The 25,707-nt window shown below is 38.1% G+C and overlaps 1 protein-coding gene across 1 annotated transcript; it reads left to right on the top strand.

The window, feature by feature from the left end:
* The first annotated feature begins 416 nt into the window (after positions 1-416).
* Positions 417-25,314, top strand: LOC104235970 (uncharacterized). Its single transcript, XM_070153150.1, has 7 exons — positions 417-1,101; positions 1,390-1,653; positions 23,395-23,911; positions 23,982-24,181; positions 24,269-24,381; positions 24,472-24,612; positions 25,047-25,314. Exons 1-7 carry the CDS (start codon positions 586-588, stop codon positions 25,126-25,128), a joined length of 1,833 nt encoding a protein of 610 aa, XP_070009251.1. The 5' UTR covers positions 417-585; the 3' UTR covers positions 25,129-25,314.
* Positions 25,315-25,707: the final 393 nt, after the last annotated feature.

Here is a 25,707-nt window from a genome sequence, read left to right as displayed (position 1 = left end):
GGAAAAAAAATATATTTCAAACTAGCCTATACCAAATAAAAATCACTATACTCCCTATCTCATCTTATAACATATTGCGGTTAGTAGTACTTTTTGTATGACATGTCTATTGGTAAATTTTCTATTCGAACACCAAGGACTTAATTTCCAAATTCATAAAATTAGATAGGTTAACCCTTGTATTTCGAATCACATCACTAGTTTTTGAATAGAGGGAGTATTTCTTAGGGAGTGGTTTGAATTGAACTGAGCAGTGATCTGGTCTTAGCGTTTCTCTCAGTCCTGCTATTTTATCTTTTGTTATTACGTAATAGGGAAAAACTCCTTGTTCTACTTCAGTGAATATTTCAAAAGGCACACGCTCTTCCTGAACCAGAGGATATGCCTTGAATAAAAGAAGAAAAATATCAGTCAATTTGGATGTTTGTAGAAAGATATTTTCCCTGGGATGGAAACATAAGTGTAGGCTAATAGTTCATTGAGTCAATTCTTATCTCTCCAAGCTTCTTATTTTTGTTCGAAAAGATCTCCTCTCAAAAGCTATTAAAAAGATATAAACAAGAGCGCCAAGTTCTCTGCATAGCAATGGCTTCCATTCCTACCCCATCACATTCTATTCAAACCACTAATACATCAAGAACCAACTTCCCTTGTCTACCAATAAATAAACCAATTCACAAGAAGTTACATATTTGCTTGAATAAATCTTCTCTTAGAGTAGAGTCTTGTAGCACTCCAAATTATAATGACGTTGTGGTGGATGAAGAAATGGATAAGATTAGACGGCTACAAAACGGATCCGACGTTCGTGGGGTTGCTTTGCAAGGTGAAAAAGGTCGAAGTGTGGATCTTACTCCGCCTGCTGTTGAGGCAATAGCAGAAAGTTTTGGTGAATGGGTGATTAGTGGATTGGAGAAGGAGAAAGATGTTAGGGTTTCTCTTGGAAAAGACCCTCGAATTTCGGGTAATATGTTGAGTGTGGCTGTATTTGCAGGGCTTTCTAGGGCAGGTTGCGTGGTGTTTGACATGGGACTTGCAACAACACCAGCTTGTTTCATGAGCACTATTCTTCCTCCATTTGAATATGATGCCTCAATAATGGTATAATATCTCTGCAATTCTGATGGATTGTATTACTGTTTCTCCGTCTTAGGGATTTTTTATTAATTTAATAGATATACACTAAGGGTACAAAAAATTTACCTTAATTGATTGATACCAAAATGAAGATTGCTACAACAACCTTGTTGGTTGATTTGTTGAATTGTTATTTTTATCAATTTCAGCCTTTGACTGACAACTTCAGCTTTGTTATATTAAACTTAAACTTAGATTAGATTCTTCCAAAATTGAAAAAATAAAAGCTAAAGTATTGTGTTATGCATGCAGATGACTGCATCTCACTTACCCTACACTCGAAACGGTCTTAAATTCTTCACGAAAAAGGGAGGTTTAACGTCACCAGAAGTGGAGGAAATATGCGATAAAGCAGCTCGAAAATACGCAAACAGGTTTGCTAAAGTATCAACGACACTGCCAATAACGCCGACAATGGTGGATTTTATGAGCGCTTACGCGGAGCATCTCCGAGATATTATAAAGGACAGAGTGAACCACCCTTTCCATTATGCCACTCCTCTCACAGGATTTCAGGTTCTTCTCTTCTTCTTTCTCAACTCTTTCAAACTTCCTCTTCATTATAGGCTGTTTTTGTCGTTGTCAACATTTGCTGGAGTACTTTAGTTTGTTTTGTTTTCTTGCCTGCATGAGAGTAAGCCATGCATGCATAGCCACAGCAACCTTATCTAAGTACAGGGCCATATTGACCATAAACGCTAAGGATTCGTTTTCATTAATTAAAAGCTGGACATGTATTTGGGCCTAGATCCCTTTTTGGGTTTTCTGCGGACCGTCACTCTAAGGCCCGTTTCAACATCAAATACTATTGAGACAAAAATGTGTAAATGGCATGGGGTAGCCACTATTTAAGGTGGTATTTATGTTTTATCCAGCACTTCTAATGTTGAGGAAAATAGCCACTACTCTATTAAAATTAATATGAAAAGACATTTTTACCCTTTCTTCCATTGCTTTTCTTCTCAAACCCTCTTTTTTCACTCTGCATCGAATACATGGGCTCTGGTTTCTTGATTAAGAACTAAACAAGCTGGGCGTGGCTTTTGCAGAGGAAGTTAGTTCATTTAATCTATAATTTTTAGCTGGAAAATACAAGAAAAGGCAAAGGAAAGCACAAACAAGTATTTCTCTTTTCTCTGTTTGAGATATTCACAAGCAAAAATTAGTGCAAATGGGGTCTTTGTTGAAAGAGGTTTTGAAGACACTTTGTGGAGTGAATTAATGGTCTTAGGCTGTTTTTTGGAAGCGGAAGATCAGTTGCCAGAATACCAATAGAGTTTTCATATTTAAATGAATCAAATTCTCTTTTGTTTTTTATGTGAGTCCTGAACTTAGAGTTGGAAGTTCTAAAATTAAGGATATTTGGTCCTTAACTTAGAGTTACAAGCATAGAAATTAAGGACATACAATCCTTAACTTAGAGTTACAAGTTCAAAGGTTAAGGACACTTGGTCCTGAAATTAGACTAACAAGCTCAAAAGTTAAGGACTATAGGTCCTGAACTTACAGTTACAAGTTCAAAAGTTAAGGACAATAGGTCCTAAAGTTTGAGTTCCAAGTTCAAAAGTTAAGGATAATAGGTCCTTAACTTTGAATTTCAAGTTCAAAAGTTAAGCACACTTGGTCCTTAACTTTGAGTTACAAGTTAAAAAGTTAAGGACACTTGGTCCTGAACTTCAAGTTTCAAGTTCAAAAATTAAGGACACTTGGTCCTTAACTTTGAGTTCCAAGTTCAAAAGCTAAGGACACTTGGTCCTGAACTTTGAATTCCAAGTTCAAAAGTTAAGGACACTTAGTCCTGAACTTAGACTTACAAGTTCAAAAGTTAAGGACACTTGGTCCTGAACTTAGACTAACAAGTTCAAAAGTTAAGGATTACAGTTACAAGATCAAAAGTTAAGGACAATAGGTTCTTAACTTTGACTTACAAGTTCAAAAGTTAAGGATGTTTGGTCCTGAAGTTTGAGTTCCAAGTTCAAAAGTGAAGGACATGTAGTTGTGAAAGCCTGAAGTTAAGTTCAAAAGTTAAGGACATATAGTCCTGAACTTAGAGTTCCAAGTTCAAAAGTTAAGGACATGTAGTCCTGAAGTCCTGAACTTAGAGTTCTAAGTTCAAAAGTTAAGGACATATAGTCCTGAAGTCCTAAAGTTAAGTTCAAAAGTTAAGGACATGAGTAGAAAGGTATTTTCGTCTGGGCAGTTAAAGTTTATTAAAGCAGTGGCTAAAGACTAAAGACATTTTAAACAGTGGCTTAAAAGTAACATGTGTTATTAGTGGCTAACCGTGCACTTCTCCCACAAAAATCAGGTGGCCACCCGCTGCAAACTTATAACATCCGGTAGCCATAAGATTTCAAATACATTTAGTAGCCTAAAAGACACTAGAATGGTTAGTATATGCAAATCCTAAAACACACTAACTCCAAAAATACTGTAACTACACCTCATCCCATCCACATTTCCTCTTCCACCATATATCAAACATCCGCACAAAAAGACTCCACCACTATCCCGCTGCACTGCACCGCAATCCAGGGTGGATCTATATAGAAGGATCGAGGTGCCATGCCACCCGGACACTCGTAATATATATAACACAAGTATGCCACCCATAGTAATAAAACAGGGCAATGGGCCAATGGTTGTAAGTTTGGTTTTCCTCTTTATATGGGAGTTCGAATCCTAACTGATACACTGTTTAATGCTTTTTCCGCATGCTGCCTTTAGTATTCAAACCAACGACCGAATTGACAATATGTGCACCGTAGCATGTTGGTTGGTGGCTTGATTTACTTATAGTGGTTGGGAGTTCGAACCACATATGTGATATTTTTTTGGCAAATATCTAGCGGAACCTTTATTGTTAAAAAATTATAGTTAAATAGAATTGAACCCCAGACCCTTCCTAATTAACTTAAGACTCAACTAACAAATATGCTATATGTCACCATCGTTGCCACCCATACCCCTATTAGAATGTATACAAAATAAACTTTTACAAAAAAAAAAATCATAGCACAGATATTAAACCTCCCTTCAGCAAGTATAAGAAAATAAATCAATTAAATTCAAAGAATAAAATCTAAAAGAGAAAAGGAAAAAAAGAGTAAGAGTGTTTGTCAGAGAAAGATCATACACTTTACATACACATGAAATAATGATTATGCATTTTATATACATATTATAAGTTCTACATGCGCTGCATATAAGTATTGTAAAGTTCCGTAGCCTCTCGAAGATAAGTACACATGTCTCTGTACCGATCCGTAAGACTCTACTAAATTTTCTTATGACTGGTAGCACGTATGAACCTAGAGCTCCGATACTAACTTGTCACTACCCAAAATCTCCCCTGAGGAATCATGATGGCACCTAATCCTTATGACTAGGTAAGCCTAACACTTAGTGAATTAATAATTGATTTTAACCATCCAACTATTAAACATGAACAAGAATTTTTTAAACAAAGCCAACAATCCAAAGTAGATATATAACATCCCAAAAACCGGTAGTACAAGTCATACGCTCTACTGAGTTCACTAAAAAATCTCTAAATACAACTGTATAAATAAACAATACGAAGTAAAGTTCAGAAGGTGATTCCAAGGCCTGCGAACGCGACGATAGGTATGCCTTGAATTCTCCACAACAATACTCAATCAACTACCAAATGACCAATACGCTCTAAGGTACCTGGATCTGCGAAAAATATGCAGCAAGCGTAGAATGAGTACACCACAACGATACCTAATAAGTATCTAGACTAACATCGGTAGAGTAGTGATGGGGAACAGTCAAGACACTTACTAGACATAATAACTTGTACAAGTATGAATATAAAACTAAGAGGGAACAATATCAATATAAAGCTAAACATAGTTAGAATAAAAATACTGTTTACTGTGAAAATGGTAACAACAATTAAATTTATAAATGAGATTCTAAAATTACGTGATCTATTTTTATGCTAGTTGTTAGAGCAGATGATGCTAGGAATATGAAGTTTAATGATGAAATTCAAGCTAAAACTAGGTAGTAATCAAACCGAGGGGCCTGCTGCCTGGGTATAGGACTGGTCGATGGAGGACCTTGGGGTCGATACCTGGGCTCGATCTTGAGCTATCAGGGGTGGTCAAGAATGGGATAACAGTTAAGATATGATTAAACAAGGCTCTTTATGGCCAATATCAGGCAATAGATGAAGAACAAGTAAGAAAGCTATAAATGCTAAAGTGGCCTCGAGCGAGAGAGAACGAACAAATTAGAAAGAAGAGAGAGAAAGAGATATTATTGATCTTGTGGAGAAATAGTTGGAGAAACATCAGCCCTTTACAAAGTGGCATGGATTCCCCTTATATAGGAGAGGGGATATAATATAGTACAGAGTGCATTAAATGAAAAGACTCGGAGATGGGACGGCTAGGCACGGTGCTAGTGTTTGCTGATTCTAGCTGCTCGCCTCGGGGATCCCCTGTCCTTGGAACCTTCGTTAGTCGCAGACGAATTCCCCATCCTCGGAATCTTTGTTGGGCCGCGGACGAACTTCGAAGGAAGGAGCTTGATCGTAATCCTACAGCCTCGAGGTGCTGATATGACTCCCCGAATGTACCTTAGCTGCGAGAAATAGACCCATCTGATTTCACCGTATACAGATAGTCTCCGTGTTTCCTAGAGTGAAGCAATAGGAAGCGATATTGATTGTCGTCTCAAGGTTATCATTGCCGTGACGTCAACCGTTTAAGAGCATTAAATGCCATGACCTAGAGAACCGTTCAAAGCCACCGTCAGATGCGGTAATCGAGAAAACCCATGAACTGCCATCGGCTCATCTTTTCTGCTTCCCCAGCAATTCCTATAAATGCACCGGTTGCTTGATACTTCCCATTTTCACACCACTTATAAGCCCACGAGTCAAAATTTTGTATTTGGAACTCTTTCATCTTTTCATAGAAAGATTTGTACCATTGACATGGCTAGGACTTCCAGGACGGTTCCCCGATGGAACGACATTGCATCGTCGTCCCGATCACCTAAGGAAGAAACCAGATCGATTCTCACTTTGGAACAATGTACCCCACATGATCTTGGCACGTCAAGGGATTTTAATGCCGATACTACGTCATCTATGCCGGGTTGGTAGAAGCACGTGTATCGATACGTTAGCGTTGTGATCGATATTAGCAAAGTGAGGGAGGACTGCCAATGGAGCAAGGCAATGGAGAACGATAATATTGCTGACTTTAAGGCTAGCTTCCTTTATGTATACACTTCTGCGACTGATACAAGGTGACACTTGGTGAGATCTACCCTTCTGGAGGATAGTGTTGATGCTTAGACATTTCACCGAAGGAGTTGAAGGTGAGGTTTTTACCCTTATTCATCTGATCGGAATGTACATCCCTCGATTGTATCGAGACTTAATCAAGCTCCGCCATCGGTCTAAAAAATCTTTTTTCACGAGCGTCGATGAGAGAAAAGACCAAGGATGGATGAGCAGGATTATCCGAGTTAGGACCTCGAATTTTATCCCGGCCTAGAGGATGCCCTTTTCGGAGAGGTGGAACGCCCGACGTAAGCGATTTTCCCTTTAGCCGCTTTTTGAATACTCTTTAGTTTGACATAATAATCTCTTTGTTCTTTCTACAGCCGCTGCTTGGCATTCGGAGGTGGTCCCAGATTTGTCGGGATGGATTGGGTGATTGAGCGAGAAATTCTCATACCGCTTCCGGTCTTGGACCGTCCTAGCTAAGAAGCATTGGGTGGACAAGAATCATGGTGAGGTTCCTTTATTGCATATGCTTAGTATTTTGTGTTTCCTTCTGAGCCCTTAGCGAAAGCTTATCGCGGTTATTGTGCTGGCGCAGGTCTTGGCGAGAATATGCATATGAGGCCGCCTCCTGATAGAGAAGCAGGAGCCTTGGATCCTGGCACGAGAAAGAAGAGGAAAAGTAGGGCAGCCATTGTCTGTTCTACGGCAAAGAAAACCAAGTCACTCGAGCGCCAAGCCACTATCGGGACTGCTGCTCTAACCTCAGGGTCGAATCCTAATACCGAAGGAGAGGACGATGATAGAAGTCCGTTAAGGAGGAGAACAAGGCTAAGTGCGAGAGACTTGCAGGTGCCCTGGTCTGAGGCTGCTGAATCTGAAACAGTAGGCTCTGGTCGGGCTCATGGGCCGGGGGTTCTTGAAGAGGACATTGATGTAGCTTCGATTCACGCAGTCAGATTTGATGCGGCCTCTGCTAGGGGGACTGTTGGTGTCAATCCTGAGGGAACAGAGCTCGGGTCCTTCTAGGAACGTGGGTTGCCACTTGGAGAAATCAGCGAACTGAACGACTTCATTTCGAACTTTCCCGGTTTTATCAGGGGAACTGCGGGATGCCCACGGGATGATTGGCGCCACAGCTGGGACTCCTCCCAAGGGGGGAGACTTTATTGCCAACATTTTCGATGGCGTTATCGACAGATCTTATCTCAATATTCCTGGCATCGTTAAAGCGGCGGAGAAGTCCATGCAGCAGGTGATAGTTATTCCTTGCGCATTTCTTCCGTACTAAGGCGTCATTCATCATATTTCTAACTTTTTTGTTGTGCCGTAGTGTAAGGAGATGTAAGACCATGCCATTCTCCAGCTTCGTGAGGAGCTTTCTTATCATGAAAAGGAGCGTAAGAAAGTTATTTCAAAGCTGCAGGATTCGGAGGCTCGCTCTGCCTGGGGAGATAAAGAGCTAGGAGAGCTTCGGGCCACTTTGGAGACGGTGCTCTGGGAGAAGGCCAATCATGCTGTTTAGGTATTTTGCCTTACTCGTACCCGACTTTTTACCCAGTATTCACACACGTTCCGTATTCGTATATTCATTGACTTGCTCTTCTCCTATAGGTCAAGCAGAGTGGCTCACGGATTAATCAGTTGAATACGGAGATCTCCGGGGTGAGAGAGCGAAACAAAATAGTGGCCGGGGAATTGGTGACATACCGGGATCTTCTCACGGATACTCGCAGGGAGATTGCCGCTTTGACCGCGGCTAAGTCCGAGGACGAACGACATGCCGCTACTTATCGGGAGGATGCGACCACATCGCATATAATGGCTCGAGACATATCCATGGCAGTTGAGCAAAAACTAATCCGAGCTATCGAGCATGCCAGAGCGGAGGAGAAGAGAGAGACCCTGGAGGAACTCGGGGCTAGAGGCATCGACCTGTCGGATGATCTTAAAGAGGCCCGTGCAGTGGAGGAAAGATTGGAGCTTTTGATTTCCCTCGATAAGGGCGAAGACAATAGTGACGAGGAGTAGTCTCCGAGTCCCCCTTTTGCTTTGTATACTGCCCCCTGGGAAATGGACAGTGTAAATGTGTTTTTTTTTGTCAATGTATAAAAGGAGATTTCATTCTGTCAGTCCTTTTCCTTGCCCTTTTGCTTTTGTGTCCCAGCATCGACCCTTTGGGGCCTTCTATCTGGACAAACCGGGGCCTTGAAACTGTCCATGTCTCGTGGTTGAGTCGATAGCTCCTCTCGAACCGATGTTTATGACGTCGGGGGTCTCCCGAGGTCCCGCAGTTTTCTGAGACATGTGGGAGACGGAGTGACTCTGCCAGTACACTCCCCTAGGAGAGGGTGATGTTAACGTGGCCAGAATTAATTGGCCCTCTTGGGTAGGCGGGTAGTTGTCGTTTTGCCTCTATATATTTTCTCATCTGTCTCTTAAGTGGCGATTTTGCAGTTCTTGATAAGCCTATCTCCTCTGCAGAGCCTGGCGCTTTGTGCTAGTCCTTCTGCTTCCCTATTTTAGAGAAGTTTTGCTTGGATCCTCATCTTCTCCCCCTATTCTGCCGTAGTCATGGCCGCTGCTTTGACGCCTTATCATCGGTCGGAGAGGAGTCTCTCTTGTGCTACACATTCGGACGGCACCATCGGCTCGCCTATGATGTCGGGAGAGTGAGGCTCGGTGTACCCTGCCTCGAGGAGGGCTATCATACCGGGGAAACCTCCCAATGTTCTTGGCCATCGAGAGCATGTGTCGAGGATTATTTTATCGGCGAGGGAGGTAAACCTCGAGATGATCATAAAAAAATGTGGATGGGGGGAAGGCACGATTTTGCAAGTACCTTCCCCCGAGGAGAGTGTCATGACATATTTTGAGGGATTCTTGAGTGTGTATATTCATGTTCTTGTGCCGGGTTCCCCGGATCGGGTTGTGCTTGATTTCTGTAGAAGATATCAAGTAACGTTGGCGCAGGTTCATCCTTTTCTTTGGAGAATAGTCTAGTCGATGAGATATTTTGTTGACAAGGTCGGGATAGAATTTACCCTCAGCTACCTCGTGAGGTTGTACCAGCCATTACTCTATCGGGGCCTAATTGCTCTTCAGCGTAGATCCACCCGAGCTCCTGTAATCGGAAGCGAGGAGGATGAGGACCGTGGATGGACGAATCGGTTCGTTCGAATCTGAACAACCAATGTTATCCTTGGAGAATTTTTGCCATTTCCTGAGAAATGGAACTTCACGCGTAAGTGCTTCATTTAAACTTGTAAAGCTAAACATAGTTAGAATAAAAATACTGTTTAGCATGAAAATGGTAACAACAATTAAATTTGTAAATGAGATTCTAAAAATACGTGATTTATTTTTATGCTAGTTGTTAGAGTAGATGATGCTAGGAATATGAAGTTTAATGATAAAATGCAAGCTAAAATGAGGCAGTAATCAAACCGAGAGGCCTGCTGCCCTGGTATAGGACTGGTCGATGGAGGACCTCGAGGTCGATACTTGGGCTCGATCTCGAGCTATCGGGGGTGGTCGGGAATGGGATAACAATTAAGATATGATTAAACAAGGACTTTTTATGGCCAATATCAGGCAATAGATGAAGAACAAGTAAGAAAGCTATAAATGCTAAAGTGGCCTTAAGCCAGAGAGAACGAACAAGTTAGAAAGAAGAGAGAGAGAGATATTATTGATCTTGTGGAGAAATAGTTGGAGCAACATCAGCCCTTTACAAAGTGGCATGGACTCCCCTTGTATAAGAGGGGGGATACAATATAGTACAGAGTGCATTAAATGCAATGACACGGGGATGGGACGGCTAGGCTTGGTGCTAGTGTTTGCTGATTCTAGCTGCTCGCCTTGGGGATCCATCATCCTTAGAACCTTCGTTGGGTTGCAGACGAATTCCCCATCCCCGGAATCTTTGCTGGGCCATGGACGAACCTCGAAGGAAGGATCTTGATCATAATCCTGTAGCCTCGAGGTGCTGATATGACTCCCCGAATGCACCTTAGCGGCGAGAAATAGACCCCTCTAATTTCACCGTATACAAATACAATACTTGCAATGGGAACTAGAAGCAACAATTAGCAACAAGGAGCAAATAGGTAATAACGTCGTACACTAAGCAGATTGCAGTTTATGTCTAGTGAAACCAAGTAAGGAAGAACAAGTAACAATCCAATAATAAACTGCTCTCACACAAGTCACAAATTACAAATCCTAATAACTTGGCATTTTGTTATCACGACCCAGCCTGATGGGCCACGACAGGCACCCAGTACTTTGCTCAACCGAGTACCAATGTAACATATCTTTCTTATCACACTTTCATTGGCAAATGGGCCAAACGGGATGTCATGGGCTAACTAGAATAAACATAAGGGAATACTCAATATAGGACAACCCAACTTGATTTAAAACTTATACATGTGACATACGAGCCTATAAGACCAACATGATCATTTGTAAATTAAGCATAGGCCGACAAAGCCATACTAGTATCTATATACATGACATCTATCTACAAGCCTCTAAGAGTACATAAGTATCGTAAAGGTCGGGATTGAGCCCCGTCATACCAATCAATACATGTCCTAATTATACTGACCAAATAAGCAACTTCGGAGCAAATGGATTGCACCAACATCTTCCGCTGAATTGATAGCCTACTTGGAGGACTCTCGAGCTATCTATCGGGATCTGCGGGCATAAAACATAGCATCCCCAGGCAAAAGGGACGTCAGTACAAATAATGTGCCAAGTATGTAAGGAATGAAAATCAGTAAATAATAGACATGAGAGAAACATGGAGTAAAAGACTCGACATGTATGTCTAAACAACTCTTCAAATCATTTAATATCATAATGTCATGCATATGTGTATAAATTCCATGCCATGCATAGGTATATGCATTCATAACATCATCAAGCCTCTGAGGGCATCCCATCATATCATCTTGGCCGCTGTGGGCAAAAAAAAAATAATGTATACCAGCTGATAAGGTGGTGGTGCGTATATAATGCCGTAACCTTTTCCCATATCCCGTATCCCATATACATGTAATATACATATATACACGTATATAACTCCATCTGGTGATGGGTCAATAATGCAATGCATGAGAAGTACGTCAATAAAATCTTTCGAAATGTCATAAGAACATTGTGTCTTTGAATAATATCATGAAATAAACTTTTTCAACTTACGTATTTTCTGAGACACATGAACAGACGATAGAATAATATGATACATGGGGAATCAAGAATATAAGTATATCTAGCATTTCTATGAATATAGTCATTTATGGAAGTCGTACATTTGCTCGTTTCGTTTGCATCGTATGGATCATGCCAAAAAGAAAGAAGGGATAGCCTTAACATACCTTAGTTGATTCTCTTGACTATCCCTCTAACACACGTCAATTGCGACGAAACACGTAACGACGAGATCGAAATAGGGAACAATCCGTATGAAATGCTCAAAGCAATAACGTTGCTATTGCAAAATCATCTTTGTTAAAACTCTTTCTCAAGAGATTTAGAATCAATGTTATGTAATGGAAAGCTTGCTGAATATCTTCTTAAGCGTTAAGGAATAACGTTACATAGAAATGGAAAGCTTGGTTGAACTCTCTTAGAAAGAACGTTACTATGTTCTTTTCTTAAGAGATTTGAAGATAATGTTGAATTTGGAAAGTTATCCTTAATTATTAAGTAGGCCCCACATGTATAGCTTTGTGTCACCTAAGTTCTTCAAGTGTGACACCTTTCATTCCTAATATAGGAGTCACAAATCTTGGAATGGGGGCTACCAGTTTTTGGCTTGGTCTTTATCCAAAGACTTTAGTTAATCAACCAATAATTAATAATTAACTTGTTAATTTCCCCCATTAACCAATAATAAACCAATTATCCACATAATTAAGAATCATCTTAGATTATTTAAAATACTACTCACTTTTAACACACCTTATACACCTTATCATCATGGTCATGTGGTACCTTCTATGGCACTAGTCCATAAATATTGAGTATTATAGCTCAGACCGTATTTTATCCCAAAACGTCAAACTTTGACGAAACTCATTTTCTTTGATTCGTTTACCCTCTAACCTTCACGAATTTACTTATCAATTATTTGAAATAACATAATACTTATAACCTCAAAAACAATCTCATTCCCGAGCTTATATCAATTTACTCATGGCGTACTTTTATGTACGAAAATATGGGATGTAACATCATTCCCCCTCTTTGGAACATTAATCCTCGAATGTTGACTGGTGCACTTATCATTTTCATAGTCTAAGTCTTCCGAATACTTTATTACTCTCCTTGCCATCTAGGCAACTATTCTCTGAATAAATCCAAAGGCCAGAGCATTCCCCCATTTAGGCCTCTTTCTCGCACCATGACTTATGGTCGGAAGTCTTCCAGTCTCGTAACTGTTGCTACCTTCTATCATGCAGCCTGTATGACTCTGACCTTGTAAGTGAGCTTATGCGTCTCTTCTTTCATTTTTCCTCCGATTTTTAGCCATTACTGAAGTTCTTCGTTCGGTATTTTGTTGAACTTACGAATATTGCTATATCTTATTTCATAGACCCGGTTATCCATCCATATGACTTTACTGCATCTAAGTAGGTCATACTATACCATAACTCTTACCTCGATTTCTCGTTACTGAGGTCTACTACCAAATTCCAGGTTACTTTCATTGCTTATCCAATATGTATAAATCTATGTCCTTTAATGCTTCCACATTACTGTTCATCTTAAGAATGACGACCTAATCTCATCTCATACTTTATAACTTTATCCATCCATTGTTAATTCACCTCAATATTGATCTATAATCTACCCCTGCTAACTTAACCTTTTCTATAACACTGCTGCTAGGGTTCATGTCTCATCGGGGAACATCTGAAATGATTAGACTGATCCTCCTGGGGCAATACCATACTTTCATAACCGTATCTCATAGCATCCTAGTGCAATTCACCTTACGTGGGTATTTTAATCCCGTCCAATTCATGATATCCCTTTCTTTTCTTCGTCAGATCATTACTCAATTGAAGGCTCAAACGTCATCCTTTATCTATCACAATTACACCCTCATTCTATTACCAGGGCAACATTCCATCTCTTCTAAATGCTATTAGTCTTACACTTCTTTGAGTTCATTCAGGATATAGTGAGCTTTGTGAAGCCAACTTCTCTTCTTGTTTTCATGGGCTTAATCCTGAGGACTTATCCATTTTCATTACCTTCTCACTCACCCTTTCTTATCCTTACTCATGTCTTCTAGAACCTTGTCGCTTCACCATATAATAGCTTGCGACCTACATATCTATTTATATTACTTTCAAACTTTCAACTTGCTTGCATCATATATTTCCTTATGACATTTTGGAACATCAAGCGAGATATCATATCATCTCTAACTCTTCTTTACTCTCTTAGTCAGGCTTTTTGATACCTATACCATAGGCTAGAAGATATGCTATTGACGATACCGCTATTATTCCTAGATACTGAATCCCCACGCTTCTAGCTTTTTATCCAAAGTATGGACTATTCACAATCTTCTACCTTTGAGTATCTTGTACGTTGTTCACATTTACTTTACTTACCTTAAAATCTCGCATCGTATCTTCTATCTCTTTCATGACCTCCCTTCCACCTAGGTGTAATTCACGTCCATAACTTGAAGCTTTATTATAATACTTGCACCTCTGGTGCATACACAATCTAGTGGGAGCTTCGCACTGACTTCTAATAAGGCTGGTACTTTTCTAACCAGCTTTATCATAGGGTCGTTATAGAATATGGTTGTTGTACTATCCCTCTTGTACCTATAATATTAAGAGTAATTCTGCAATATTCTCAATCACGAATTCTATAATTTTCTGGGTCCAATAATCAGACTCCTGATTTACTTCATTGATGTAACTCTTTAGTCTCCTCTTCCTTCTGATCAGCCTTTATGTAGGCTTAAGTTATCTTCCGATCTGCAGCTCATGGTGTTACTTTAGCCCTTTATGGACGCTATGGAATATTTAGGATACAATCTTCTAACAATTCAATCCTTTGTCTATGACTTGGACTCAATCCTTTCTTTTAACTTATATCGGAGTCTTTTACAACTGTATGATTGTCAACATATATGCTGCATGGGTAATACTCCGAAATCTTAAGTGCATTCATAACGTAACTAACTCTGGATCATTTATCGAATAATTCCTTTTGTTCCTTCTCAACTTTCCTTAAATGAAAGCAATTGCTTTTCCTGGTCGTTCTGCCACTTGTTGCATGAATACTTGGCTTATGTTAGTGCCTACACATGCCGGAAAGTTTATTTTTTTCTTTTGTGCAACTCATATGATTTCGACCATTACTTTTGGGTTCACATCCCACTCATTAGCAACGATAGGTGTCAGACCACTTTCTTATGGAGTGCATACAATGTTGTAGTGAGACTGCTATTAGAAGACCATTTTATCTTCTAGTTACTATGTTTAGGTTGAAGCTTTCTTTCTTATTTCCTTAACTAGTCTTTCATTGTAGTACTTAGGGAGGACCTTCTGGCTCTTGTAAAGTTACAAGCTTGTTATATTGCTTAATCGACAGAATTTTTGATGTTCGTACTTACCTATAGTTATCCTTTGTTACTTACCTCCACACTCATGTGCTCGTACGGTTGCTTCTGAACTGAAGTTTTACCTGTCTTCCCAGTGAGACTCTCTTTTATTTCCATAACACTCATACGGTATCTTTAACTACCCCAACTCCTATATGAGTATTTCTCAAGGTCATGATGTCATATCTATGAGACTGAATTTCCCATGTTGGGGTTCATTATGTTTATCTTGCACGATCTATTGATTTGTCTGTATCCTCTTGTCTAGTCATATTAGTCCCTTCCTGAATCAACTACTACTACTCGTTGGACCATTCTCATATCAATATTCCGCGTAGTTTTTCTTGGGTCATTTTCTTTGTCTTAACTTACTTCTCACACTAGCTCCGTATCTATCAATAATAATCTCGGGCAGGGACCCTTACTTCCTCTTCTTGACATCGTGTTTGCATAATGTTCTGGACTTGCAACATACCTGTAGGATTTGGATAAGTGCAATCTTATCCCTTTCTCAGTCTTATCGCATTCTTCCTTTATTATTCCATAGTTACTACAACCACATAATTCTGACTTAATGCCACATCACTCCATATTCCCCCCTTTAGGGAAGTACTATTTAGTGCTATGATGATCTACATATAGATGTTTTATCTCTTTGGCATCTTTTCACATCATTGATAACTTTTACTCGCCTTACAGTAATCCTTCTGCACTAAGGATAACAAAATTCCTTACTCACGAGGGTGACACTTAGTGTAACTGGCACACTTAGTCCTTTATGATTAACTTTGCTCACATCACTTGCTTTAGGAAAGCGTCTTCCTGAATGACCTTTAAGGGTTATTCTTATGTCGTCCATTCTATTATTGCCGGAACGCAATATGAAATTCTCATGGTGCCGACTATTATCAAATCACTCAGTCCCCAATTCATGTTTAGTTTACCTTGTTCACTAGCCCATACTAATTTCTTATTACTTTGGGGTCTAACTTTTTCTTCTGGTAATCACGTTAGAGTCGCGAACTTATTTCTTGAAATGAGGATATGACTTTATGGCCTATACTATTTTGTTGTCTCAAGGCCTGTTACCTTTCGTCTTTTCCTTCACTTGACTATAGACTCTGTAATACTGTCATCATTTTCATTTTCTTCTTTTTCTACCGTTGTCATTTATGTAATCACATCTTACTTATAATGCTTCACTAGCTCTTTTCTTATTTTCCACTAACATCTATGTCTATCACTTTATTCGAAAACTCGAACAAGACATTCTTTTTCTTTTAGCCCCCCTTGCTCCATCCATTGGATTTTCGAATTGCCTAACATTCTTTCTCTATTAGGGACGAGAGCCATATTAAGATAATATTTATCCCTTCAAGGCTTCCAGTTCCTATATTTGTAATATTCATATCTGGCTATACTATTGTAGAGTTCATCATCTGGGTGTCTCACAAGGAGATCTGTTAGCACATTTGCAATATACTTCGGAAATGTCAACTAACAAAAATAATCCATCCACCGTTTTGGGCCACCCTAACCCCAGCCGGATCCTGATATCCGTCCTTCTCTTATACTACTTCTGTTAGCTTCCATATGGCATAAATGAGATGGGTGTGGCTAATTATACATACCTTTATTACAATTGAAGTTAACTCAAAATGTTTATATTTCTCTGCTTGAATTGTAGATAATGTTCATCTCTACTAATTAGGTACCTCGTACACCTCCTCACCTTGCTTCTTTTACTTGTTGAAACTTATACTTCCTGATTCTTTCATTGCTTTTTACCCTAAGAGTGGATAGGCATTCTTGCCTTAAGGATCCTTATCAAGAAGCTTACACATCTTATATACATATGATCTGCTGAATACCTCATATTTATCCATCATAAGCATGATTGCAAAAATTGAGTTCCTCTGATTCAACTCTTTCACAACCACATGCAATCTTTTACCAACCGTCTTTCTAGATGTAGGCATCGTCGTATTATGAATAAGATAGAGTTTAGGAAATTGAGTTCTTACAACTGAGCTCTATCACACGATCTAGAGTAAGAAGAAAGAGTGACAACCCTAAATGCCTTGTAGCCTCCTACCTATAGGTGTGGTGCACAACACACCCATAAACAAGACTCTACTACAGACGGCTTGTAGACTCCCTAGGATAGAACTGCTCTGATACCACTTTTGTCACGACCTAACCCGATGGGCCGCGATGGGTATCCGGTTCCTTGCTCAACCAAGTTCAAACGTAACATATCTTTCTTATTACACTTTCATTGGCAAATGGGCCGTCATGGGCTAACCAAAATAAACATAAGGGAATACTCAATATAGGACGACCCAACCTGATTGAAAAACTTATACATGTGACATACAGGCCTATAAGACCAACATGATCATTTGTAAACTAAACATAGGCCGACAAGGCCATACAAGTATCCATATACATGACATCTGTCTACAAGCCTCTAAGAGTACATAAGTATCATAAAGGTCAGGACTGAGCCCCGCCAATACCAATCAATACATGTCCTAATTATACTGACCAAATAAGCAACTCCAGAGCAAATGGAGCGCACCGACATCTTCTGCTGAGCTGATAGCCTACTTGGAGGACTCTCGAGCTGTCTATCGGGACTTGTGGGCATGAAACATAGCATCCCTAGGCAAAAGGGACGTCGGTACAAATAATGTACCGAGTATGTAAGGAATGAAAATCTGTAAATAATAGACATGAGATAAATATGGAGTAAAAGACTCAACATGTATGTCTAAATAGCTCTGTGAATCATTTAATATCATAATGTCATGCATATACGTATAAATGTCATGACATGCATAGGTATATGCGTTCATAACATCATCAAGCCTCTAAGGGCATCCCATCATATCATCTCGGCCACTGTGGGCAAAATCATCAACGTATACCAGCTGATCAGGTGGTGGTGCGTATATAACGCCGTAAACTTTTCCTATATCCCATATACATATAATATACATATATACGCGTATATAACGTCATCTGGTCATGAGTCAATGTACATGTATATGTGAATGCAATGCATGAGAAGTACATCCATAAAATCTTTCGGAATGTCATAAGACCATTGTGTCTTTGAATAATATTATGAAGTAAACTTTTTCAACTTACGTATTTTCTGAGACCCATGAACAGAATATAGAATAATATGACACACGAGGAATCAAGAATATAAGTATCTTTAGCATTTCTATGAATAGAGTCATTTATGAAAGTTGTACATTTGGTCGTTTTGTTTGCATCATATGGATCATGCCAAAAGGAAAGAAGGGATAGCCTTAACATACCTGAGTCGATTCTCTTGACAATCCCTCTAACACAGGTTAATTGCGACGAAACACGTAACAACGAGATCGAAATATGGAACAATCAGTATGAAATGCTCAAAACAATAACGTTGCTATTGCAAAATCATCTTTGTTGAAACTCATTCTCAAGAGGTTTAGAATCAATGTTATGTAAAGGAATACGTTACATGAAAATGGAAAGCTTGGTTGAACTCTCTTAGAAAGAACGTTACTATGTTCTTTTCTTAAGAGATTTGAAGATAATATTAAATTTGAAAAGTTATCCTTAGTTATTAGGTGGACCCCACATGTCTAGCTTAGTGTCACCTAAGTTCTTCAAGTGTGACACCTTTCATTCTTAATATAGGAGTGACAAATCTTGGAATGAGGGCTGCCACGTTTTTGGCTTGGTTTTTATCCAAAGACTTTAGTTAACCAACCATTAATTAATAATTAACTTGTTAATTTCCCCATTAACCAATAATTAACCATTTATTCACATAATTAAGAATCATCTCAAATTATTTAAAATACTACTCACTTTTAACTCACCTTATACACCTTACTATCATGGTCATGTGGTAAATTTTATAGCACAAGTCCATAAATATCGGGTATTATAGCTCGGACTGTATTTTATCCCAAAATGTCAAATTTCGATGAAACTTATTTTCTTTGATTCGTTAGCCCTCTAACCTTCACGAATTTGCTTATCACTTATTTGAATAATGTAATACTTACCACTCAAAAATAATCTCATTCCCGGGCTTATATCAATTTACTCATGGCTTACTTTCATGTACGAAAACATGGGGTGTAACACTTGTGCCCACATTAAAAATCACAACCGCATGGACAACTCACGTGCTGCACAGATGACTCATATGCCAATACCATTAATACCTCATATCTGAATGGAGAACTCAAGTGCTAACAATTACAATACCCCATACCCGCATAAACAACTCACGTGCCAATAGTAACAATAGCTCATATCCGCACGGACAACTCACGTGCCAATAGTACAACTCACGCACAGAAGACAAGTATATAAGAATATATGTAAATGATCAATGGATATCAAGGTTCATATTCCCGGACTGATATAAGTGACCGATTAAGGTGTATTCTTGTGCAAATGTACTATCACAACTCGAGTCAACAAGTAAGATCAGAGACAACGTATGACACATTGGAAACAACACAGCAAAACCCGTGATATGCATGACTCATACAAGAAAGGCACACCACCACACAAATATCATCAATAACAATTGCCCTAGGCATTCACAAATCATCCCCAACATAGCCCCCATTCTCTCGCCGCGCGCGCAACGCCTTGTCGTGCCACACGCGCATAACAATTATCCTATCTTGTCTCGCCACATGCACAAACCCCAACATATATATCCCTCATTGTAATGTCACATGTGCAAATATGAATAATAATAATAGCACAGAAAACTCACGTGTGAAAACCTCGACAATCCTCTCAACAATACTATATGTGCCAAAAGAATAACAACATAACATAACAACCCACACCACATGTGCCCATATACCACAATATTTCCACAACAACAATTTCAATACCACAACACACATAACAATTATCCTATCTTGTCTCGCCACATGCACAAACCCCAACATATATATCCCTCCTTGTAATGTCACATGTGCAAATATGAATAATAATAATAGCACAGAAAACTCACGTGTGAAAACCTCGACAATCCTCTCAACAATACTATATGTGCCAAAAGAATAACAACATAACATAACAACCCACACCACATGTGCCCATATACCACAATATTTCCACAATAACAATTTCAATACCACAACACACATAGCCCATGGTTCAACAACTTCGAGTACAACAAGAATACCGATAAACAAGGTACGTTAAGCAAATCAACATAAGAATGACAACAATACAATGAAATGGAAGAATAAGCTCAATGATGAAATACATACAAGTAATAATGACTTCAATTAAGTATAATCAACAGCGAAAGAGAAAACATGTAATGATAACTTTGATTAAGGATAATCAACTATGGAAGAGATAACATGTAATAATAACTTCAGTTAAGGATAATCAACTACGGAAGAGTTAACATGTAACAATAATAGAGCAACAATTACAATTAAAGCATGTATGAGTATATTTGGAAACAAAAGATAGGACATGAACCAACAAGTTCAAATAAGGCATATAAGAGTGAATTTAACAATGGAGGGCATAACACGATAGAGCACCTTCGATTTAGTGTGCATAAGGATCCTAAGAGTTAAAATCGGATAAATTTCCACATATAAAGCCGTGTACACACTCGTCACATTGAGTACACGTCTTTCACGTACTTTAAATAGTGCAAACAAAACAATCCCTATGGGGTAGTTTCCCGCTCAAAAATTTAGGCACGATACTTACCTTAAAAGCCCTCAATCAATACTCTAAAATAGCTTTTCCTTTACAATTCACCTCTGCTCAGCTCAAATCTAACCAAAATCGACTTATTAACATCAAATATTGCAAGAAAATCAATTCCAATAAATAAAACTATGATCTTTGCATAATTTCTCAAAAGTCAACCCAGACTTGCCCGGTCAACACCCATGTCCAAGGGTAGATTTCCACTACCCATAACCCCACGAGTCTGTATATGTGTTTTGTTTAAAAATTCGAGTCCAAATCGACTCTCAAAAGTCAAATTCTCATTTTTCAAATCTTCGAATAAATTTCTCAAAATTTCACTTTGACGTTCACAAATTTGATGTTAAATCTCATATATAATCATGTCAAATAGTTAGAAATTTATCAAAATCACTTACCCAATGATTATAGATGAAAATCCCTCTTCAAAGTTGCCTCCTACCAAGCCTAGGGTTCAAAGATATGAAAATGAGACTAAAATCCCGTCCCTTAGCTCTTATGTCTAGTCGCAGGTGTAGCAAATGCGACATAGGGTTCGTAAATGCGAGCCCCGCAAATGCGAGGAAATGATCGCAAAAGCGAATATCCTCACACCCCTGGTGTTGTTGCCAATGCGACAAATAGTTCGCAAATGCAAACTTTGGTTATTTGAAAAAAGCGACCACTTGGTCGCAAAAGCGATCCCTCCCCCAGCCCAGACCATTATTGCAAATGTGATAGGGAGTTCACAAATGTGAACCCTTCAGGCCACAGAGTACATCGCAAAAGTGAAGAAGAACTCGCAAATGCGATATATTTCTCGCAAATGTGATATCAGAACACCAGCAAAATCTGAACCTTTCCGAAATGCGTCCAAAACTCACCCGAGCCCTCAAGACTCCAAACCTAACATCAGTACCAGTCTAAGAACATAACATAAACTCGCTCGTACGATTAAATCATCAAAATAACATTCGAAACCATGAATCGGACTTCCAAAAACATACATGAAATCAACATGAAACTCAAGAACTTCTGAAAACACAACCGCACGTCTGATTCCTACAAGTCAACTCGGAATAATGTCAAACATTGCAGACAAGTTTTAAATGAATAAACGAACCTATTCCAAGCCCCGAAAGGGAAATTCAAACATGAAAGCTATGAATTAATCAACATACGACCAAACTTATCAAAATTCTAAACCTTTAAATTGTCAACTTTCGGTAAAATAACACATATCAACCTACAGACCTCCGAAAATTTTGGACATACGCCCACGTCCAAAATCACGACACGAACCTATCAGAGCCATCAAATATCATTGCGAGGTCTTTTTCACAAAATTCAAACCTCGGCCATCATTTCCAACTTAAGCTTCTAAAATAAGAATCACTCATCAAAATAGATCCCGAATCATCCGAAAATCGAATCCGACCATGAACGCAAGTCATAATACACAATATAATGCCACTCAAGACATCGAACCATTGAACGTAATATTAAAGCTCAAAATGACCAGTCGAATCATTAAAAAATGAAGAAAAAGACACAAAGAAATTAAGTACCTAAAATTAACTACTTAAACATGGGTGAGGGTTTGTTTAAATTAGTTAATTTCTTTGTTTCTATTTTTTTAAAATCATTTTCGATTTTCTTTTTTAAAATAAAAAGTATATTTCTTCATTAAAATTTAGACAATATTATTAACAACAATAGAATAAAATTTAAAATAATAAATTTTTTTAAGAGTAATAAAATATATATCTTCTATTATATTTCAAAAAGAAAATAGCAGGTAAAAATATTCAAAAAGTATAATAAAAATTTATATTAATAAGGAAATTATCCTAAATATTGGATAATATAATAAAGAAAAATACAGAACAAAAATGTTATTCGATAACTATATAAGTCCCTTTAATTTACTAGGGATTTTATTCATTAAAATTCAAACAATATTATTGAAAATATATAATAGAATAAATTTAAAGTTAAAAATTATTTCAATAATAATAAAATATATATCTTCTATTATATTACAAAAAGAAAGCAAGCAGACAAAAATATTAAACAAAGTATATGCTAATAAAAATTTCTATTAACAATGTAATAATACTAAATATTGGATAATATATTAAAGAAAAATACAAAACAAAAAAGTTATTCAATGACTATATAAATCCCTTTAATTTAATAGAGATTTTATTATTGGGTATTATCATATTGACAAATAAGATGACATTTGAAATTTATTAAAGCAATATGATCTAATATGTTCAAACAAGCCCGATCATAATTTAATTAATATTTTTTAATATTGATCGTACATCGCGCGAGTACGACTACTAATTTATACAAAATGGTAAAGGATCTTCTATGATCATTAATCATAGAAATAGAAATGAAGCGTTAATCCTTACCAACTTTATCTGGTTGCTCCTCGCAACAAACATGTATAAACCGTTTCACGAAGTATGTGTCTCTCCAAATTTTCGATAGTTAGCTCTGGGCCGTCCGGTAAAAAGTAACGCGTGTAGTAGGTTATTTTGGTTAAAAATTTATTTTTTGTGAAGTGACGAATGGTGGAAAAATGCAGGTTATTGTTAACGCGGGAAATGGATCAGGAGGGTTCTTTACATGGGATGTGTTAGACAAGCTGGGTGCAGATACATTTGGCTCTCTCCACCTAAATCCAGATGGAATGTTCCCTAATCACATTCCTAACCCGGAGGACAAGACAGCCATGGCTTTAACCAGAGCCGCGGTGCTAGAAAACAAGGCTGATCTGGGCATTGTTTTCGACACAGACGTGGACCGGAGCGGCGTTGTGGACAGTGAAGGAAATCCCATTAATGGTGACCGGCTCATTGCACTTATGTCAGCAATTGTTCTCAAGGAACACCCTAGTACAACCATTGTAACTGATGCTCGCACGAGTATGGCCTTAACTAAATTTATTACGAAAAAAGGAGGTCAACATTGCTTGTATAGAGTTGGTTATAGGAATGTGATTGACAAGGGTGTCAATCTTAACAAGGATGGCATTGAAACACATCTCATGATGGAAACCAGTGGCCATGGTGCTTTGAAAGAAAATCACTTTCTTGATGATGGTAAGTTTATTTTTGCATGCATGGTTAATTCCATTTTATGCCTTAATTCTTTTAAATCAAAACATTGCAGGTGCATACATGGTAGTCAAAATTATAATTGAAATGGTAAGAATGAAGCTTGAGGGATCAGAAGGCGGCATTGGAAGTCTTATAGAAGATCTTGAAGAACCATTGGAGTCGGCAGAAGTCAGAATGATTGTTCTTTCTGAGCCTAGAAATGCTAAAGCAAAAGCAGTTGAAGCCATCGAAGCATTCAGAACCCATATTGAGGTACATCATATCTCTTTATTAGTTGGAGTAACAAATTAAAGAGAGGCAAAATGAATATTATAGAAATGTGTGTTCGTTCACCTGTAGCAAGGAAGCTTACCAGGATGGGAACTTGACGCCTGTGGAGACTGCTGGGTAAGTGATGGTTGTCTTGTGGACACTAATGATGATCCTGCTGCAATTGATGCTTTTATGTACAGGTATATTTATACAAGATTGTAATTTTAAGAAGATTAACACTATATATACTTTTCCCATTTTTTCATTTGAAAATGTTGATTACAATTCAGGGCCAAAGTTTCAGATGAACAAAATGGGGAACATGGATGGGTTCACCTTCGACAAAGTATCCACAATCCAAATATTGCTGTTAATCTACAATCCACGATTCCTGGTGGATGTCAATTCATGGCAAAAGTTCTAAGAGATCGGTATGCTCTTTTTCCCTCTTGTATAAAGAGTTTAACTAACGTGCACAAATAGTGTATTACTTCCTCAATTTCCTCTTCTTTTTTGTTTTTGTGTCTACGACTAAAAAGAAAAAGTGTGTCAAATAATATGAGACAAAATGAACAGTTTTTTACATAATTAACTTACAACAATATATCTATTCATAATAAACACGATATGATAATCATGAAATTACGATAATTGACCTGCTATAATCACTTAAATTCGCTCCCTCGTGTAAATAATTTACACTATAAATTAAATTCTTTCTTCTCTCAATTGAAAAAAAGTTAATTTGTTTCATATATACATCTTGTTTTCAATTTCGCTGCCTTTTTCTTCTTTTGTTTCCTTTTGGCATTGGTTGCTGATTTAAAACTTTGGCTGATTATGCATTTCTTATCTGATCTTTTAGGTTTCTCTTGCCAAGCGGGATGGATAAAATACTCGATATCAGTCAAATCGATAAGTATGCTAGAAATGGAAATCTAAGCTAAGATGCTTAAAGTATGCTTAGATTAAGATTTGAGTTATATCAGTAATGTACAATACAAGATTTTAGCTACGTCGTATTCCGTGGACAAAAAATGAAAAGAAAACGACAGAAGAAGAAGTAAAAGGGCGTGACAGTGTATTCTTCCGCAATGGACTAAGGCTATTCAATTAATTTACCGCTTATACTTCTTCCATGCATAAACTTTTAAGTTTGGTTGGCAATACATTCAAAGAGTTTCTTGCTAGAAGCATAACGTTCTCTTTTCTGAGATTTAATAACAAAATTTGGGAATTCTAAGTAGAGGCGAATGCAGGATTTTGAGAACATGAGTGCACCATTAAATTTATATTTAGTTTGATGATATAAAATTTTGCTGTCACACCAACTTATGAACAAAAAATAGTTAATTTTATTATATCATGAGTTTAGCTTTGAAAATGGTCCATAATAGCATCGTTAAAGAAAGTGGATCCGTTGACTCCAAGAAAGAAGGAAAAGAAAAGGAAGACTTAAGGAGAACCAAAATAAAAGGATGCCTTGCTGTAAATAAAAGGAAAAGAAAGAATTAACAATAAGAAGT

The sequence above is a fragment of the Nicotiana sylvestris genome, chromosome 8 (assembly GCF_000393655.2).
Source record: "Nicotiana sylvestris chromosome 8, ASM39365v2, whole genome shotgun sequence".
Classification (NCBI taxonomy): Eukaryota; Viridiplantae; Streptophyta; class Magnoliopsida; order Solanales; family Solanaceae; genus Nicotiana; species Nicotiana sylvestris.
The sequence above is the reverse complement of the archived record's forward strand: the minus strand, read 5'-3'. Positions and strand labels throughout refer to the sequence as shown.

Excerpts from the sequence above, each read along its gene's own strand:
- LOC104235970 (XM_070153150.1), top strand. The coding sequence starts at position 586 with ATGGCTTCCATTCCTACCCCATCACATTCTATTCAAACCACTAATACA. Across the intron at positions 24,182-24,268 it reads CATTCAGAACCCATATTGAG|CAAGGAAGCTTACCAGGATG; the intron begins GTACATCATATC and ends GTTCACCTGTAG. Across the intron at positions 24,613-25,046 it reads GCAAAAGTTCTAAGAGATCG|GTTTCTCTTGCCAAGCGGGA; the intron begins GTATGCTCTTTT and ends CTGATCTTTTAG.